This window comes from Mustela putorius, unplaced genomic scaffold, assembly GCF_011764305.1.
Source record: "Mustela putorius furo isolate JIRA1106 unplaced genomic scaffold, ASM1176430v1.1 tig00000095_pilon_pilon_pilon, whole genome shotgun sequence".
NCBI classification, from domain to species: Eukaryota; Metazoa; Chordata; class Mammalia; order Carnivora; family Mustelidae; genus Mustela; species Mustela putorius.
The window spans coordinates 41443744-41464954 of record NW_025421280.1 but is presented as its reverse complement, the minus strand read 5'-3'; the positions used below and the strand labels follow the sequence as shown (position 1 = coordinate 41464954).

General features: G+C 49.8%; 1 protein-coding gene and 1 long non-coding RNA gene across 2 annotated transcripts; one reads left to right on the top strand and one right to left on the bottom strand.

Annotated features, from left to right (window-relative positions):
• Positions 1 to 4696: 4696 nt before the first annotated feature.
• LOC123394458 lies at positions 4697 to 6508 on the bottom strand. Its single transcript, XR_006609237.1, has 3 exons — positions 6404 to 6508; positions 5290 to 5490; positions 4697 to 5089 (listed from the first exon to the last, which is right to left on the bottom strand). It is a non-coding gene; the product is annotated as an uncharacterized LOC123394458 (long non-coding RNA).
• A 9737-nt stretch (positions 6509 to 16245) lies between these two features.
• On the top strand, positions 16246 to 20912 carry LOC123394388 (putative olfactory receptor 2I1). The gene is given in 5 exon segments (XM_045088421.1): positions 16246 to 16412; positions 17289 to 17433; positions 19895 to 20089; positions 20092 to 20298; positions 20300 to 20912. Coding segments are annotated over 5 exon segments (1293 nt in total). The 3' UTR covers positions 20879 to 20912.
• Positions 20913 to 21211: the final 299 nt, after the last annotated feature.

The following is a 21211-nucleotide window of genomic DNA, read 5'->3' as shown; positions in this document are numbered from 1 at the left end:
CCGGAAACCTGCTCCTTCACCTGGCTCAGAACAACCCAGAAGAGCTGGGAGTTACCACACTTCCTCCTTTCTCCCAGTTGCCTGTGGGCCGCTTCCCACCGAGCGCCCTGCTGGGAGGAGCACAGGAGACGCCGACAGGAAGCCCGTTTCCTACCCGTCTGCCGCAGGAGGGCCGGCTGGGAGCACAGCCCCGGCCCTGGAGCAACCTGGCCTGCGCGTCCAGAGCGAAGGCCACCACCATGGCTCCCGACGCCCCGGCCAGGCCCACGCCTGCGGACTCGGGGACTCCCGACACCCGGAGGCGGCTCTCCTCCCCGGCGCAGCGCGGCTCGCAGAGAAGCCGTCTCCGGCCTCGGAAACGTGCTCGTCGTCAGCTCTGGAACCCCCTGGGCTTGTCCACACTGGCCCGCCCAGGGGTGCCTCCCAGAGCATTCCTCCAGTGCCCGAGGGCTTCGAGCCACCTTCAGGCTGCCCTTCAAAAGGCAGGAACGGGTCCCTCTGGGCAGAGCAGCCGAGCGGCTCTGTGTGCGGGAAACTCGGACCGCATCCTCATCCTCCCTCGGACACCAACACTTCCCAGTCCGGCGCCAGACCCTCACTCACTGGGCACGCAGCAGCACGCCCGCAGGAGCACGGCTCTCAAGTCTCCAGTGTCCCGTTTCTTCACATCAGAAACCAAGCCCCAGACACCACTCCACTTTCCCCTCGGAGAAGGAGGGAGAAGAGAGAAGGAAGCGCTCCGCGTGCACAGCTCACTTCTATCCAAGTAGAACCCCGCGTCGGGCCGCCCCGCACCGCCCATACTCGCGAGAGGGGCCACAAGTTCAGTCCTCATAGGTGTCTGACCTTGTGTTTCTCCTTCTGGTATTTGGATCTCGAAGCCAATGTCTATATTGCTTAAAATAACAAGAATAAAGATGACGTGGTCACGTAAAGGTCTGGGTCTCCGTAACCAGACAACACGGCTCTGGTTCAGATGAGGATGAAGACACAACCTCTTCGCAGGCAGCAAAGTCCAGACCCTCAGGGATCCTGACACGCCTCACCGGCAATGGGTTCCTTTGCTCCATGGAGTTGTCTGAGTGCAAAGGATGCAGGCGCCCTCCAGGGTTCATTCTGTGTTCTTCATAAATTCCCCAGTTCTAGTCACGAGGGACTCACTGGGTCAGGTTTCAGGGCCCAGGACGGGCCACCAGGTGAGCAGCCACCCGCCCCCCCAGGGAGGGGAGATTTTCTCTGGGAGCACAACGAGTCACTCCCCGAACAACTCAATAACCTACACTCCTCCTCCATTTCTCCCCCTCACCAAGGGGGCACTGTGCCCTGTTACAGCTCTGAGGCTGTGCTTTACTTTATTTTTTTTTAGTTTTTATTTATTTATTTTTATTTCTTTTCAGTGAACCTGCTCTGAGACCTGAATCTTTCACTGCAGCTTCCTGAGAACTCCCTGTGCAACGAAATACCATAGCCTATGACAGGGGGTTTTAAAACTATTATTTACAGAACAATAAAGCCCAAATCACCTCGCTTTATTTGCTCTTCATTATGTAGAATAGTTTCTGTGTAAAAAGCCTTTCCATAGATGCTACCTGCCAGCAACTTCTTAAGGAGGAAACAGAAACTCTGTGGGACAACTGACTCACCCAGCATCAGGCAAACAGTTCCAGAACTCACCCCAGGGCTCCTGACCTCTGCCAAGCCCCTTGAAGCCACCAGCGTGCCTCTATCCAGGAGAATTCCCAAAGCCTCTCCTTCTTGATGAAGTCCCAGAACCTAAGTCAGGTTCGGTGGGGTGAGGAGGTTCGGAGCCAACGACTAAAGAAAGAATTCTTAAGACGTCGTTGGTGCAAAAGGTGATTTATTAGAGCACGGGGACAGGGCCCGTGGGCAGGCAGAGATGCGGCTGCCCCGGTTAATTCCATTTGTCATCCAAGCAAAACTTTAAAAAACTTTCAGGTTACCAAAGACTTTGAAAGTTACTTCAGCAATTACCCATTAGGACTTTGAGACAACAATTAACCATCAGTTTCGTCAGTTTCGTCGTATTTCTTTGCTAACAAATTTTAACAAATAACATGAGCTTATTTGACCTTTAGTAAACTTCGATAGAATAAAGCTTCACATTTACTGCTGTTAACTTCAAAGATGCATCTATCTTAATTAAACCAACAAACTTAACTTAGTTCCAATACTGATTTACGTTCCACCTGGGCCCACTCCACTTTGAATGTTTACCTGAGACATGCGTGGGAAGATCTGGAGTGGGGGTGTTAGGTCCAGGGGGTGCTCTTCTTGCTCCTTGACAGTGAAGAGAGAAGGAGCCGTGGTGCATGATCTAGAGGCCAGTCATGCAGGCTGCACGTGCGTTGGTACAGAAACACAATAAGGGGGAAACAGAAGAAACAAAGCGCTGCCAGGAGGCAGAGAAAAGATTCCCGGTTTTAGAGCTCACAAGCCCCAACAGAAGAGCAGACGCCATGCTTTCCCACCAGCAAGGGGGAAGGGATTAGGCAGTCCAAGTCAGGCCAGAGAACACAGAGAGAGTTTCGGCAGCTGCTTGGGAATATTCCTTATGGTCTCTGTCTCGAGTTATACCAACCCCAGTTGGCTCCAGTTATAGCCATTAACACGGGAAGTGAGTGAGGGAGAAGCCCCCACATCTATTAAGAGAAACAGAGAAATAAAGCCAGAGTCCCCTTTGCTAGGGATGGCCCAGCAACCTGGGTTTACTAGAAGAAGGCTTATTTACGTAATTATCATTGAATATGTCAGGAGAAAGTTTACAGCTGACTCATTTGGGCAAACACATTCCACAAAAGCCCCTTAGTCTGGGGTCCTGGTGTAGAGCAATGAAGGCCTAGGTATGAGCAGTGAAGGTATCCTAGGTCCATTTGCTCTGCTTCCTGCAGAGGAGATCTAACGGATAGATCCCACTGAGGCCATGCAGTGTTACAGGAACTCGGTCCTTTCCTAAGTTTTGCAATCCAAATTATTTCCAGTGGGTTAAAAGGCACCCCACGGTAGAGTCCTTGGGAACTGAGGAAGCCTACTGAGGCCATGCTTCCAGAAAAGTAAAGAAGGTCCATTACCAAATCCCCCCTGACTCCTGGGTAGCGTCCCACACAGGTTATGTCAGAGGTTTTAGGTGTCAAAAGCGACCTGAGGCATCCCTCAAGATACGCTATTGATCACCATCCTGCCTTCCCTAGAAGGCATTCCTGCCGTAAGAGGCCCTGGAGGGGTGCCGGCGCCCCTCCACTTCCCCATCGCATCCTAGGCTACAGATGGGTGCCTGGTGAATGGACTAAAATGCTTGTGCCATGCCATTGTCTGTCCTGAAGACTGCATACTGTTTTGCCATATTAACCCACAAAAACGCTAGAGAAGTTTTGGCAAGGGAAATTACTCAATTTCATAGCTTTAGGCGGTTTGCAGAAGACACTGACGAGAAACAGTAAAGACTGAAATCCATCATGGTCTATGCGACATTCCAGCACATGTGGCCCTTGCAGCCAACTTCCCTAGGAAACGGTCCCCGGTTTGCGCTTTAATTCAATCGGGTACTGGTTTCGGCCGGCTCCCAGTGGAGGTCCTGCGGCCAGAAGTGTCTAGACCGGGCATGTGGAGGGGATCACATTAGATCAATCAGGAGGAAACCTCACACAGGAGTCTTAAGATTGGCAGCCGTCCTGGTGACTTAGTTGGCTGTCCCGTCCCCAAGAGAGACAACTTTCTATAAGAACAGGAATAGAGTGAGGCCATCAAGTTTCTGGGCCTTATTGCCATTCCGGCCAGGGTACTAGCTTACAGCCAAAAGGCAGACGTTCTCCTCCCCATAGAGTAGCCACAGGCTAGAGGATTACAGCCTGAGCAATTGACATGCAAGTGTTCCAATAAGCCCATACTCCTTGAAAAAGCCCTGGAATGAGCGTACAGGAAAAGGAGAGAAAGTACTCACCAATTTTTTGCACCGAAGCTCAGAGTCCAAATGTAAAGACTCACAAACTCCTGGCTGGCTTGCCAAAAATGATGAAGTCCCAGAACCTAAGTCAGGTTCGGTGGGGTGAGGAGGTTCGGAGCCGACGACTAAAGAAAGAATTCTTAAGACGTCGTTGGTGCAAAAGGTGATTTATTAGAGCACGGGGACAGAGCCCGTGGGCAGGCGGAGATGCGTCTGCCCCGGGTTGTGAGGGGTGGTTGGTTATATACACAGGAGTTGGGTAGGTGAGGACAAAGGGGTGTTCAGAAGGGCTATTGGGGCAAAGAATACTATCAGGATATTGAAGGCTTAGTTGCTATCAAGTAAAGACAATTGGAAGTCTGGTGGAATGTTACATTCCTGCTATCAAGCATCCTTGTTAATGAGATTTAGGTTTAGAAGAAATTTAACTTTATTTACTTTTCCTTCTACCTCCGCCTCCTTCGGTTTTTATGGAGGGGAGGGTGACATTAGGGCTTGAGGAACTGAGATCTGAGTCTTTGGAAATTGGGCTATTGATAAGGTAACTTCTTTGTTGTAATCTCAAGGGCATTTGCAAACCAAGGGAGACTCCTGTCTTGCAGGATTGTGATCTCAGCAAGTTAACTATTTATCATTTTATGGCAGTCAGGGGTGCCTGAGGAATGCTACACCTATGGAGGGGAGCGGATGAAGGGGGGGGGTGCAAGGCGCCAGCTCTTGCTTTGTCCTCAGCCAGCCTCCTGCTCCCTCATCATTCTGACTCCACCACCAAGGAAACTGCAGAGAAAATACAGCACGTCCAAATAGCTAGACAATACACTGAGTCAAACTAGAAAGTCAAGCTTTCCTTTTAAATGGTAAATGTCTACTTTGAATAATTTTTAATCTTCCCTTGACCCTAATTGTAACTCTTTTGATGAAAAGACTAATCAATTATGAAACTTCACCTTTGAAAAATGACATCATCAAAGTCTGCATCTGACCACAACAGCCACCTCACTGTAGATGCCGGCCATTCCCCACAGCCTAGGACCCATGGAATCAACACTGTTCGATGAAGGAATGCATTCTAGGTTCCAAACACACACCGAGTCCATCTCATCTTCCCTTTCAAATCCAAGGGATTGCCTAGGAAAGAGATGTTCCAAACACCTCTGTGAGCCAGAAATAAACAGAGACAACAAGATCCCCTGCCAGGTGCTCCCTTCGGGGAAACTCAGGACCCCTGGAGCCCCTCTAGATTGCTGACCACTGCTTTAGTGAGACTTTGTGGCTCCACTGGAGACAAGAGAAAGCCCAGGAGGTTTGGGGTGAAAGAGAGCTTCTACCTCCCATCCGGACATGAATATGGCATTGCGACGAACGTATCTGCTGCCTTCTTGGAACGCCAACATCCTGAGACAAGATGCATGACTGACTCAGATGCTGATTCAAAAACTTCGGGCCTCATGGAGCCAGAGTGGAGAAGTGCTGTCAGGTGTGGATAAGCAGGCACCTCTGACCTAAGGCCGGCACACCTGCTCCAATTCCTGGGAGGAGAGACGCACACCTGTTTCTTAAACAGTTATTAGCTTCGCTCTAAGTTCAACCAAAGCCATTGTCCTTTTTGGAGAAGTGAAGTCACTCTTCCAAAAAAACACCCAACTCATTGCTTCCTTATGCAACTTGAGTCCAGTCTGGTCCGCCCCCCTACCCCCACCCCTGGGCTCTGAGACCTGCACGGGGAGGCCATTACCACCAAACTTAGAGACAAAGGGCACAATGAATCTTGGGGATGGTTCTGTGCCGGTGCCTGAGGGGAGAGAAACCTGGAAGATCCTCCCACAGGATCCTGGCAGACCATTATCACCATCCCCCACGGACAGGGAGCACAGTGCTGAAGCTGGGGGGGTGGCTCTGGGGCTTGTTACCGTCACGCCTGTGCCTGGGGGGCAGGAACCTGGAGGACCTTCCTGACAGACCCTGACAGCCCATTACCACCTTCCCAGGGGACACAGGAAACAATGCTGAAGTCGGGGGTGGCTCTGGGGCTTGTTAGCGCCACACCTGTGCCTGAGGGAAAAAGTGACACCCTGCTGAACTCCGGTGCTGCTCAGGGCCCATTACCTGCACTGTGCCAGGGAACGGGGCACCCCCTGAAGTTGGGGACCGTGAGCTGTCTCTGCATGCACTCTTCCTGGGGAACACGGAAAACCCTGAAATGTCCGCAACCCATCCCACAAAAGCTTGGGTGAGGGGGCGCCCTGGAGTTCAGGGATCCGGGGGATGCGGCCGGGGGATGCGGCCAGTAGATGCGTATCAGGCAGAAGAAATTTTCAAGGGAAAAAGAAAACTCAGATGTCCCCACAGTGAACTCCGTTGATGTGCCCTTCGAGGACCCTGCCTCCCACCCAGGGCGCACACTAGCCCCAGACCCCACCCCACCACACCGCACGCACTCACCGGGCCAGGGTCCCTCAGAGCCCGCCTTGGCTGGTCCCCCTTCTGCAGCCCAGCGCAGCTCCGGAGGCGCCCGCAGAGAGGGAGCTCCACCCCCCACACGGTAATTGGCCGAGGAGGCTTGTGCCCCGAGCCCATTGGATGGCGGCTGTACCCGGCTGCCCTTACACCCGCCTCCTTACGACGGCAGGTGGTCCCCACTGCGCCTCCTCGCCCCCACCCCTGGCTCTGCGCGGCAGGCACTGGCGGGTCGCGGGCAGGGCCCTCAGACAGCCGGCCCCATCCACGGACCCCCAGGACTGCAGACCACCCCAGAGCCCGGCCCCTTCCCTTCCCGCCGCGGCCCTGTCTGCGGAGCAGTTCCTGGCTCCCAGCAAGTTCAGCTGCTCTTACACCCTCCCAGGCTTGGGCTTTGGGAAATGCGACGGTTTCCCCCATTTCCAACGCAGTTTTAAGACCCAAAAAGTAATGCTCTAAGCGGGAGGAGCTTCACCTTGTGGTCTCACCCATGGAGTGGAGAGAGCTTCTCAGCCCTTCCGAGCATCCTTCTAGGATGAGTCCATTTGTGCTGGAAAATACACACACGCTCGGTTCTGCAGGGAAGCTCCAGGATGAACGAGAACAGCCGCCCTTCTGCGCTGTTGGAGGTGTGGCCCAGGAACACTGGTTTTTCACTTAAAAAGAAAGCATATCATCGACTCTAAAGGGACAAGCTTTCTTAAACATTTTAGAGAAAAAGAGAGATTTATTCAGAACCAAGGCAAGACAGCTGCCTGGGAGACACAATCTTCACAAGGAAGGGAGTGCTCCGGGGGAGGAACATTAGGGCAGGTTTCTATATTCGCTCTGTTTTGTTTTACATACAGACTTACACATCATCAGGAGGAAGCACATTCTAGAAAGTTACAGACTTTTTCTTGTGTTTCCAGTATGTACATGACCGTATGACATTAATCGTATGGGAGCGGGAGAGGTTCTTTCATTTTTTTTTTCTTCTCTTTATGTTTGCAATGGCATTTTTGGATTATCTTTTTCTTCTGGAAGCAGATATACAACATGGGCTTGGGGCAGAAATAGGGCCCATGCTCTGAGGTTTTGCCCAGTCATTGTGAGTTTGGTGAAATGGTAAAGGATAGCTTCCCTGTCAGCCCAGGATCTGGGTCCATGGATGGTAAAAAACAGAAATTTCCACTCTCATTCTAATTACTACTAAAGAGAAGAACTTGAGACAAAAGCACCTTTAAAAACAGTATCAAGAAATAAAAATGATGCCTACAGAAGTTACCTGTTCCATGGTCAACACAGGCCACAGACACTGGGCTCCTTCCCTGCTCCTGACCACATCTCTGAAGCACACAGATAATTTCAAGTCCGAATTTTAGAACCTCCCAGTATTTAGAGATGTCTGGCACCATTCCCTTGGACTACAGAATAAAACAGAGTAGCTCATTGTCTCAACACTAACTTAAACATGAAGCCCCCCTAAAGCTTGGATACACCGTCTTAGTTCTTTCCCTGCAGATTTTGACTAATGGAAGTCATAGTCATACCATGTAAACACTACGATGGTTGGCAAGTAAGTAATCGTTGGTACGGGAGTATTTTAGCAATGTTTATAAACATTGTCTCACTTTGTAGAAGGCAGCTGAGCTGTGTTTTAAAAATACTTCAGACCTGTTTTTTTTTTTTTAAGATTTTATGTATTTATTTGACAGTGAGAGAGGGAACACAGACAAAGGGAAAGGGAGAGGGGGAAACAGGGCCCTGCCAAGCAGGGAGCCTGACATGGGGCTCAATTCCAGGATGCTGGGATCATGACCTGAGCTGAAGGCAGACGCCTAACAACTGAGCCACCCAGGGGCCCCTATTTCAGACCTGTCTTACAGCAGACTCTGAAAATACCAGATCCTGAATCAATTTTAGAAAGATAGTTCTTTCAGTAATTTTAATGTCATTTTAATAGAAATTTAATTATTAATTTATCAACTTAATATCATTTTAATATTATATTATATATTATATAAATACAATTACTAGATTAGTATATAATAATTATATTAATGTTACATTAACAATATGTGATATATGATATATAGAATATAATATATAGAATATAATATCAATTATAATGTCCCTATTCCTAGGAATCATTGGGTATCTTACTCAGAGGTCCTCCACTGAGATAATTATCATAATGATCATGATAGGCAGAGGTAAAAAGTCCAACAAAATCTGCTCCACTTGGCCACACAAGAAAATCCTGAGACCTGACATGTTTCCTGACCCAGAATACCAGAGATAAGAGGGAAATACTACCACGTATGGAATAACAAGGGATTTGGAGTTAGTCTGGGGATCCCACGTAGGTTTCTGACACTCAAATCCTCTGTGACTCGAATCATCTCTGAGCCCCTGTCTAACCATCTAGAAAATGCGACTGATAATATTTACATCATAGTTTGGATGTTTACGAGGGAGAATCCCACAAAGAGCCGGTGCGCTGGCTCTCCAGACAGGTGCTCAGGAAGCCATGATGGCTATTTCAGTCTATTGCTTTTCCAGAAGAAAGAACCCATGTTGAACCCGTATTTCTAATGGATGAATCCCAAGATGATTTTCAACCCCTAAAGAAGGAACCTGCTGTTGTGCCGTATCTCACTCAGAAAGCGTGCTGTTGCACTGGTGAGGACGATACAGTAGCGCCGTCATCACTAGGGCTGTGCAGCTTCCCATTTCCACACGGCCATGTTGTCCCACTTGGCTCAGGGCCACCAGAAAGGGCGGCTCTGGGGAGACCACAGGCCAAGGCTGCCAGGTGTGGCTGGGGCAGGCAGAACTCTGACCTAAGGCTTAACCCCTGTCTAGCTAATCGCACTGCTCTTCACAGACAGAGTGGGATTGTCTGCGAGCTCGGAGGCAGGAAAGGTGGAGGATTTCCCTCTCTCTCCCGTAGGATATGCAGCAAAGTTACATTTAATTTTCAGACATTGAGGGACTTCCTGGTTTCTTTTCATTATGACTATGGCTCAATTCCCCTGTGGTCTAAGAATATAACCTAGTTAATTTCAGGCTTTAAACTGCGTAGACTTGCTTCATGGCCCAACATTTCATCTACTTGGGGAAATATCCTAGGACCACTTGAAAATAATGTATTCTGCACTAACTATGTAATGTTCCATATATGCCAATTACATCACATTAGTTACCAATGTTTTGTCTACTTTTCTGTCAGATATGGAGAAAGGTATATTAAAATCTTCAAGTGAGGGGCACCTGGGTGGCTCAGTGGGTTAAAGCTTCTGCCTTCGGTTCAGGTCATGATCTCAGGGTCCTGGGATCAAACCCCACATCGGGCTCTCTGCTTGGCAGGGAGCCTGCTTCCTCCTCTCTCTCTGCCTGCCTCTCTGCCTACTTATGATCTCTGTCTGTCAAATAAATAAATAAAACCTTTTTTTTTTTAATCTTCAAGTGAGGGGCACCTGGGTGGCTCAGTGGGTTAAGCCTCTGCCTTCAGCTCAGGTCATGATCTCAGGGTCCTGGGATCAAGCCCCAAATCAGGTTCTCTGCACAGCAGGGGGCCTGCTTCCCCACCTCCTCCCTCTCTGCCTGCCTCTCTGCCTACTTGTAATCTCTGTCTATCACATAAAAAATCTTTAAAAAAAAAAAAAGAAAAACTTCAAAGGATGCTACTCTAATCAACATTGCATTGGAGAATCTACCAAGTACTATAAGGCAAGAGAAACAAAAAGAATAAGAATTGAGGGGATAATTCTGACTATTCACAGATAATATGAGGGTGTACATAGAAAATCAAATTAGTTTATAGGGGCACCTGGGTGGCTCAGTGGGTTAAAGCCTCTGCCTTCAGCTCAGTTCATGATCCCAGGGTCCTGGGATCGAGCCCCGCATCGGGCTCTCTTCTCAGCAGGGAGCCTGCTTCCTCCTCTCTCTCTCTGCATGCTTCTCTGCCTGCTTGTGATCTCTGTCCGTCAAATTTAAAAAAAAAAAAAAAAAAAAAGACAGGACTCATCCATATGCTGTCTACAAGAGACTCATTTTGAACATGAAGATACAACCAGACTGAAAGTGAGGGGATGGAGAACCATTTCTCATGCCAACAGACCTCAAAAGAATGCTTGGGTAGCAATTCTTATATCAGACAAATTAAATTTCAAACTAAAGTCTGTAGTAAGAGATGCAGAAGGACACTATATCATAATTAAAAGGTCTATCTAAAAAGAAGACCTAACAATTGTAAATATCGGTGCCCCCAACATGGAAGCAGCCAACTACATAAGCCATCTTTAACCGAAATAAAGAAACATATTGATAGTAATACATAAATATTAGGAGACCTCAACATTCTACTCTCAGCAATAGACAGATCATCTAAGCAGAAGATCAACAAAAAACCAAGAGCTTTGAATGACACATTGGACCAGATAGATTTCCCAGACACATACAGACCATTCCACCTTCAAAAAAAAAAAAACAGAATACTCATTCTTCTCAAATTCACATGGAGCTTTCTCCAGAACAGACCACATACTGGGTCACAAATCAGGCCTGAACTGATACCAAAAGATTGAGATGATTGCCTGCCTATTTTCAGACCAAAATTCTGTGAAACTGGAACTCAAACACAGGAAGAACTTAGGAAGGAACTCAAACACTTAGAAGTTAAATAACATTCTGCTCAAGAATGATTGGGTCAACCAAGAAATTGAAGAATAACTTAAACAGCTCATAGACACCAATGAAAATAAAAGAACATCCATTCAAAACCTATGGGATACAACAAAGGCAGTACTAAAAGGGAAATACATAGCCATCTAAGACTCTCTCAAAAAATTAGAAAAATCCCAAACGCACAAGCTAAGCTTACACCTAAAGATCCTAGCAAAAGAACAGAAAATAAGACCTAAACCAAAGAGGAGAAGAGAAATAATAAAGATCAGCACAGAAATCAATGAAACAGAAACCTGAAAAACAGTAAAAGAGATCAACGAAACTAGAAGCCGGTACTTTGAAAGAATTGGTAAGATCAATAAACCTCTGGCCAGACTTATTCAAAAGAAAAAGGGAAGGACCCAAATCAATAAAATCATAAATGAAATGGAAGAGATCATGACTAACACCAAGGAAATAGAAACAATTACACGGAATTATCACCAGCAACTATATGACAACAAATTAAGCAATCGGGAAGAAATGGATGCATTCCTAGAAACGTACAAGCTACCAAGAGTGAAACAGGAAGATATAGATCATCTGACTAGACAAATAACGAGCATGGAAATTGAAACAGTAATCAAAAGCCTCCCGAAAAACAAGAAGTTAGGGCCACATGACTTCCCAGGGGAATTCTACCAAACATTTAAAGACAAAATAATATATATTCTACTGAAGCTCTTTCAAAAAATAGAAATAGAAGGAAAAATTCCAAACTCATCCTATGAGACCAGAATTACCTGATCCCAAAACCAGGCAACCCATCCAAAAGAAGAATTTCAGACCAAGATCCCCGATGAACACGGAAGCCAAAATACTTGACAAGATCCTAGCCAATAGGATCCAACAGTCCGTTAAAAGAATGATTCACCAGGACCAGTGAGAGTTATGCTGGGCGGCAAGGGTGGTTCAGAATCTGCAAATCTATCAGTGTGATAGAGCACAGTAACAAGAGAGGGAACAAGAACCATATGACCTTCTCTACTGATGCAGAGAAAACACTTGGCAAAATGCAGCATGGTTTCTTGATGAAAACTCTTCCATGTGTAGGGATAGAGGAAACATACCTCAATATCATAAAAGTCATTATGAAAACTCCGTGGAAAATATCATTCTCAATGGGGATAAAATGAGAGCTTTTCCCTTAAGGTCAGGAACACAACAGGGATGCCACTCTCACCACTATTGTTCAACGCAGTACTAGAAGTCCTAGCCTCAGCAATCAGACAGCAAAAAGAAATAAAAGGCATTCAACTTGGCAAAGAAGTTCTCTCCTCACAGAAAACATGATATTTTACCCAACAGACTCCACCTCCAAATGACTAGAACTCATACAGCAATTCAACAACATGGCAGGATACAAAATCAAGGCACAGAAATCGCTTGCATTTCTACACACTAACAATAAGACTGAAGAAAGAGAAATTAAGGAGTTGATTCCATTTATCATAGCACCAAAACCTGTAAGATACCTTGGAATAAACCTCACCAAAGAGGGAAAGGATCTATACTCTAGAAACTACAGAACACTTAAGACAGAAATGGAGGGGAAGATACACGAGATGGAAAAGCATTCCATGCTCATGGATTGGAAGAATAAACATTGTGAAAATGTCTATGATGCCCAGAGCAATCTACATTTTCAATGCCATCCCTATCAAAATACAATTGACTTTTTCATGGAGCTGGAACAAACAATCCTAAAATTGATATGGAACCAGAAAAGACCCCAAATCGCTGGGAGAATGTTGAAAAGGAAAACCAAAGCTGGGGGCAACACATTCCCACCCTCAAACTCCATTACAAAGGTGTGATCATCAAGACATATGGTACTGGCACAAAAACAGACACATAGACCAATGGAACAGAATAGAGAGCCCAGAAATGGATCCTCAACTCTATGGTCAGCTAATCTTCAGCAAGGCAGGAAAGAATAGTCAATGGAAAAAAGACAATCTCTTCAATAAATGGTGCTGGGAACATTGGACAGCCACATGCAGAAGAATGAAACTGGACCGTTCACTGACTCCATACACAAAGATAACTCAAAATGGATGAAGACCCTGTAATTTCACTGCTGGATATTTACCTCCAAGATATAGATAGTGAAAAGAAGGGCCATATGTACCCCAATGTACTAAGCAGCAATGGCCACAGTCACAAAACTGTGGAAAGAGCCAAAATGTCCTTCAACAGATGAATGGATAAGAAGATGTGATCCATATGTACAACGGAGTATTATGCCTCCATCAGAAAATATGAATACCCAACTTTTGTATCAGCATGGATGGGACTGGAAGAGATCATGCTGAGTGAAATAAGCCAAGCAGAGAAAGTCAATTATCATATGGTTTCACATACCTGTGGAGCATAAGGAATAACATGGAGGACATTAGGAGAAAGAGAGGAGAAGGGAGTTGGGGGAAATTGGAGGTGGAGATAAACCATGACAGACTGTGGACTCTGAGAAATAAAGTGAGGGTTTTGGAGGGGAGGGTGTGGGGGTTGGGTGAGTCTGGTGGTGGGTATTAAGACGGCCTATATTGCATGGAGCACTGGGCGTGATGCATAAACCATGAATCTTGGAACACTGAAAAAATAAAATAATGTTTAAAAAAATGTATGAAAGACCTCAATGTGAGACAGGAATCCATCAAAATCCTAGAGGAGAGCACAGGCAGCAACCTCTTCCACCTTGGCCACAGCAAATTCTTGCAAGACACATCTCTGGCAAGGGAAACAAAAGCAAAAATGAACTTTGGGGTCTTTATCAGGATCAAAAGCTTCTGCACAACCAAGCAAACAGTCAACCACACCAAGAGGCAACTCACAGAATCAGAGAAGATATTTGCAAATGACATTACAGATAAAGGGCTGGTATCCAAGATCTATAAAGAACTTCTCAAACACAACACCCAGAAAACAAATAATCCACTCAAGAAAGGGGCAGAAGACATGAACAGACACTTCTCCAAAGAAAACATACACATGGCCAACCGACACATGAAAAATGCTCCACATCACTTGCAATCAGGGAAACACTTGTCAGGGAAACACATATCAAAACCACATTAAGATGCCACCTTCCACCAGTTAGAATGGCCAAAACTGACAAGACAGAAAACAACAAATATTGGAGAGGATGTGTATAAAAGGGAAAGAATCCTCTTCCACTGTTGGTGGGAATGCAAGCTGGTCCTTCCACTCTGGAAAACAGTATGGAGTTTTTTCAAGACATTAAAAATAGAGCTACCCTATAACCCAACAATCACACTCCTGGGTATTTACCCCAAAGATACAGATAGGGGCGAAAAGAAGGGGCACATGCACCCCAATGTTCATAGCAACAATGTACACAATAGCCAAACTGCGGAAGGAGCCGAGATGTCCTCAACGGATGAATGGATAAAGAAGATGTGGTCCATACACATGATGGAATATCACTCAGCCGTCAGAAAGGATGAACCCCCAACATTTGAATCAACATGGATGGAACTGGAGGGGATTATACTGAGTGAAATAAGTCAAGCACATGGTTTCAGTCATATGTGGAACAGGAGGAATAGTGTGGAGGACCACAGGGGAAGGGAGGAAAAACTGAAAGGGAAGAAATCAGAGAGGAAGACAAACCATGAGAGACTGTTAATCATAGGAAACAAACTGAGGGTTACAGAGAGGAGTGAGTTTGGGTAGGGGATAACCAGGTGATGGGTATTCAGGAGGGCACGTGTTGTGGTGAGCACTGGGTGTTACATGCAGCTAATGAGTCGTTGAACAGTACATCAAAAACTAATGATGTACAATCTGTTGGCTAACTGAACATAATAAAAAAATAAAATAAAATACATAAAAACTTATTTAGTGAGGAAAAGAAATAAAACACATGTTGAGTGTGAATTATTTAAAAGGGTTACATTTTGGGGCACCTGGGTCCATCAGTCAGTGAAGTGTCTGCCTATAGCTCAGGTCAAAACCCTATGGTCCTGGCATCAAGCCCCACATCGGGCTCCCAGCTCAGCAACGAGGCTGCTTCTCCCTCTGCCTCTGCCTGCTGCTTCCCCTACTTGTGCTCTCTCTTTCTGTCAAATACAGAAATAAAATCATTACCCCCCCCCCCAAAAAAGAAGAAAATCAAAGGGTTACACTTTACCATTGGGGTGTGTGCAAAGTTTTTATTGTAATCAATAGTAATAAGTAGGAAATTTATGAAGTAATTTGAACCACTGCATTCAAGATGTTTCAAGTACAAATAAATAAATAGTAAAATAATAGAGAGCTCCAGCGCTGGAAAAGAAATCAACAAAGCAAAACAGCATCCTAGAAATGGGAGAAAATATTTGCAACCAGGTGTCTGTTATATGTATATGCAAGTATATGGAGAACACATACAACTAAATAGGGAAAGAAACAAATGATCCAATTAATGGGCGAAGGACCTGAATTGACGGTTTTCCAAAGAAAACATACAAATGCCAAGAGGTACGTGAAAAGGTGCTCGGTGGCACTAATCACTAGAGTCACGTTAATATTAGCCACAATGAGACATCACCGCACACCTGTCAGAACGCTTCTTATCTGAAGGACGAGAGAGAAGAAGTGTTGGTAGAAATGTGGAGAACAGGGAACCCCGTGCCCTGGTGGTGGGGATGGGAACCAGCTCAGGCGCCAGGGAAAACAGAGTGCAGGTTCTCCAACAACGAAAAAGCTACCACATCCAGCGATCCAGCAATTCCACTTGGGGATACATCCACTTTGGATACATCCAAAGGAGGCGAACTCCTTCAAAGAGATATGGGCACTGCCGTGCTCCCCGCCCCGCTCCTCGCGAGCCCTGCGAACAACTCCAGTGGCCCTGGGTGGATACGTGGATGAAGAAGATGCAGTGGGACAGTCCTCAGCCATGACGAAGGAAACCCTGCCGTGTGCAGCCCCACGGAAGGACAGAGCATTACGTCGAGTGGGACAAATCAGACAGAGAAAGACAACCGCTGCTTGGTGCCATTTATACGTGGGGTCCCAAAGCACTGAGTATGTGGATCAAATGGGGGTCGCCAGCGGCTGAGGGCAGGGCCGAAGGGGAGATGCTGGCCAAAGAGGATGAACTTCCAGTTACGATGAGTTCTGGGATGGCAGTGCGGAGGGGCGAGTGCGGGGAACACGTCCGTGCGCTCACAGCTGCTGCAGGAGGGCGTGTGCGTGTTGTGACCACAGCGACAGTGCGGCGACAGCTGTGCGAGCCGGAGCCCGTGCTCACGGACCGCAATCCGGCAGACACCGCACAGTACGTCCGCGAAACCCGTCACCACGCCGGACGCCGTAAACTGACCCGAGGTAGTGTGTCTCCAGCAAGCGGGAAAATTAAAAAGAACCTTTATGGTCATGAACCGAAGCTTCTCGGAGGGTTCAGGCCTGACCTCCAGCGACAATCGACAATCGGCTGAACAAATATGGGGACAGGGTAGGATTAGGATTTCATTCGAATAGGATGATGATCTAGCCAACGGAATATAACCAAGGGAGAAGAGGCAGGAGCGCCAGGAGGAGTGGGCAGAGCAGGAACCACCAGGACTGACCGGGGAACCCAAGCTCGAGAGAGCAGTGGAGACAGGCCGCCTTGGGGACCATGACAGACCTCCAGACGCCAGCCAAGGGAGGGACTGCAGGAGGGAGCAGAGAAGCCTCGTCTGGGTGGAGAGAGATCTGTCAGGAAATAGGACAGGCCGTCCTGGGAGAGGGGGCTCAGCCAGGGACAGAGCAAAGGCAGTGAGAGCCACAAGAAGGGGTGGCGGTGAAGGCCGATGACAGGAGGGTCAGAACTGAGGATGACCTTGCCAGACCTCAAGCCCCTCCCACAGACGAGAACTGTCTCCCCCGTTTTCATACTGACCCTGAGAGTCACTGAGGCCATGCAGCTGCTCAAGGTCCCTCGTCCCCAGAACAATACCCTACAGCACTATGCTAGGGGAACAGGGGCTGGGGAGGAAGCCGGGGCTGCCTCTGGCCTCCACGCAGCCAGGGACACACCACCCTCCAGGGCCTTTGCCTCCAGAATGTTCCTCTCCTTGCCCTGGGGGACTCCTTTGGACAAATCCGCACAGGTGCTCATTATGGGAGTGGGACAGGGGTTCCCCAGGGCCTCATTCTCTCTTCTCAACAGCAGGGAGAATCACTTCCCCTGCCTCCTCTCCAGTGAGCGGCTCACCAACATCCCCGCTGCACGGCTCCGGAGCCTTCAGAATCTGGAAGGCGGTTTCCGCGGCCAGCTGCAGCCACCGGTGACCTGTGACCGGCCCAAGACGCCGGTCCTTGCCTGGTCTCACCCTGGTGCCGGCTCTCTGGGAACAGACACCGCCACTCTGCCGGAATCTCGGTGCTTCTCCAGACCGGGCCAGCTTCTCTGCTGAAGACCTTGTGTTCACTCCTCAGCTGACAAGCAAGGGCTCGCCACTCCATGTCCTGTTCCCGAAGGAAGGACCTGGCTCTGACCGCAGGCACCCAGTCTCGAGATCAACAGTCATGCCATTCGCTCGTTCATCCCCCACCACGGCCATCTCCAACTCTGAGGATCCGGAGCGGACGCAACAGACCGACTGATCATCTGGAAAGAAGCGGCGGAACATCAGTGCCGGAGACCCGGACATGAAGGTAGGAAGATGGTCTTGTAGGTGACGTGCACGTTCTAGAATACCGAATGAGGTTTGGGGACACATCCTGGAATATTCTGATGACAGATTTGCCTTCTGGAAGCCTCAGGGTTTGATGAGGGGACACATATGTGCACATATGTGTCTGAGTATTCGGGAATGTGTGTTCCATGGGGTACTGGTGTTGGTTGAGTGATTTTACTGTTCTGCGCCTGGTTTCGGGGTTTGGTGTGTCTGGAGGGGAACTGTTAAGGGCCTGGCTGGCTGAACGGGTGTGTGTCACGTGATCCCAAACTTAGAAAACTGGACTCTCTAGAACAACGTCTCTAGCACCTTTGGGCCACAAGCCTGAATGCCAGCTCTCGCCTGTATTCCTCTCCCCGAGGCCCCCGTGGTCTGCAGCAAGCTCGGGGTTCGCAGGTCCTCCATCCTCCGCAGCCTCTGGCAGGGTAGAGCCCGGCTTAAACATATGTGCACAGATGTAAAGCAAGGCTCTTGGAATTAGGGAGCTTTGGGTGAAATCCTGACAAGCATTTACAAACAGTGTGGCCCGGGCAAGCTGTTTAACCTCAGCCGCCCACCTACCTTCCTCTTAGGACAGGAGTATCGCCTCACTTGCAGGTGAGTCAAGACCAGAGTTCGTCAATAAAAAGACCTGAACTCACAGCCGGCTCTGGCCCTGACCGGAGTGGGAGCGCCCACAGACCTCTCCTGACTCGCAGGTGCAGATGGGAAGAGTGAGCACTTACGAGACGCCCACTCGGTCCCGGGCCTGTTCTGAGAGCTCTCCGGGCTTCACCCCCCCACCCAGTCCACTTTCAAGTAGGACACGGAGCCACGGGCAGGTGAAGCCGCGTGCCCAGGGTCGTTCCGCTGGGCGATGGCAGAGCCGAGACTGGAGCTCGGGCGGTCTGACGCCCCCGCCCTTGCTCTGACTCACACCACGAACACCGGTTCCGTCTCCTGAGCATAAATGGATCCCAGTAAGCACGACGTGCTCTGGGGGGAAGAGATTTCCCTGAAACATTTTAAAGAAAATTAGGGCCTCGTGATTTTTAAACTCAGAATAGTGACTACAGAGTTTATCTATCTCCGCACCCCTGCCAGGAAGTGTGCAGGAGCGAGATTTCGCTGTAACATTGAGTCCTCGCACCTACCGTATGGTTTCTGTACCATTAGGAAATGCGACTCAGTGTCACTCTGCAGGGTTAAAGCCTTCTGTGTTGGGTCCCCTTTTCACTCAAGGACAATTTTTTTTTCTTTTTGCCAGTGAGAGCCAGGCTATAAGACAGGAGCCCTGGAGACCATCTAGGTCAGACTCCTCCTCTTACACGTGCAACAGGAAGGCAAGGGAGATGCAGTGACTTCCCCATATCAAATAATCCAGCTGCCCCAGGGCAATTACGCTGGTGGGACCCAGGGCTTCTAGCTTCCTGTTCTGCCAGAGGACTCTGGGCTTCAAGGCCCCCAGATCATGACCACCACACGGGGAGAAGCCAGAGAGGCATGGATGATGGTGACAGCCTAGAACACAGACTCCCCACAGAGCAGCACTCAGTAGTCAGCGCTAATGGTTGTATTCTCTGAAGTAGAATCCCTGAAACAAAGAAGGCCATAGACGGTTCTCATCTCTTAAGTAACAGCTCTACCCAGACTAGGGCACTGCACTTACTCACAAGCACTACACACTTTGGAAGGAGGGAGGGAGGCTGGGGGGGGGGGGGGGGCTCTGTCCAGTATCTGAAGGACTAGTCTATGGGAGGGAGATCAGATTCCTGCTTGGACCGGAGGAGTGCAGTGAGAAGCCAGCGAGGAGCAGAAAACGCACAGATTTGGAAAGGAGACAAGCCCGACTACAAGCCCCACGGGGCCACTCACTAGCTGTGACCTTGGCCAGTCTTCCCTCTCCCGGTCTAAGTCTGCTCTTCCAACAAGTGGAAATTCCTTCTCCCCCAAAGAATCTGCTAAACAATTCATCAGCCAAGCTGTGCTGAGGTAGGGCTAGGACTCCCGTCTGTATTGAGAGCGACTCTCCGCTCCCTCCCAACCGATCCCCCGCCCCTCCCCCGGGCAGCTGGGATCTCTTTAGCTCCCTGGGGGTAAACTCACCCTGGCTCAGCCTCCTTCCAAACCCTCTGGGAGTTTCCTCCCGCAGGCCAACCACAGCAGCACCGGGGAGCGCTTCCTCCTGCTGGGTTTCTCCGACTGGCCCGCGCTGCAGCCCGGCCTCTTCGCCCTCGTCCTGCTCTGCTACCTCCTGACCCTGGCGGGCAACTCGACCCTCGTGCTGCTGGCCGTGCGCGACCCGCGCCTGCACACACCCCCATGTACTACTTCCTGGGCCACCTGGCGCTGGTGGACGCGGGCTTCACGACGAGCGTGGCGCCGGCGCTGCTGGCCAGCCTGTGCGGCGCGGAGCTGTGGCTGCCCCGCGCGGGCTGCCTGGCCCAGCTGTGCACGTCGCTGGCGCTGGGCTCCGTGGAGGGCCTGCTGCTGGCGGTGATGGCGCTGGACCGCGCGGCCCGCCGTCGTGCACCCGCTGCGCCACGCCGAGCTCGCCTCCCCGCGCCGGTGCCGCGCGCTGGCCTGCGCCTCCTGGCTGGGCGGCCTGGCCAACTCCGCCGCGCAGAGCGCGCTCCTGGCCGCACGGCCGCTGTGCGCGCCCCGCCGGCTGGACCACTTCATCTGCGAGCTCCCCGCGCTGCTGCAGCTGGCCTGTGGCGGTGACCGCGACGCCACCGAGCGCCGGATGTTCGCTGCGCGCGTGGTCATCCTGCTGCTGCCGTCCGCCGTCATCCTGGCCTCGTACGGCGCTGTGGCCCACGCCATCTGCGGCATGCGCTCCCGGGGCGGCCGCAGCAAAGCGCTGGGCACGTGCGGGTCCCACCTGACCGCCGTCTGCCTCTTCTACGGCTCGGCCATCTACACCTACCTACAGCCCACGCGCCGCTACGACCAGGGCCGGGGCAAGTTCGTTTCGCTCTTCTACACCGTGGTCACCCCGGCGCTCAACCCGCTCATCTACACCCTCAGGAACAAGCACGTGAAGGGGGCCGCCAGGACGCTCCTGCGCAGTGTGGGGGGAGGGCAGGCTGGACGGTGAGTGCGGGGCGGGGGCGGGAGGAAGGGGTGAGCCGTGGGCCACGGATGGGAATGTCCACTGGGAAGGCAGCGAGCCCTCGGCCTGTCCGTTTCCCTGTGAGAATGGGCAAGATGTGTCCTCAGGGAGTCGGAGGTCCGTGGGGAGGCCCCATTCTCCGCTCCCCTCCCCAACGTTCCTCTGCTTCAGGGCAAATCCCGCTATGCTGCATATACAGGTTCAGGGAGGGAAAGTGACCTGCCGGCTCTCTCTTAAGCTGATGAAGAGAGAAGGCATGATTTCGAGAGGACCTTTCCCGTCCTCAGGGGTCCAGTGACAATGCCCGGAGAGTCCACA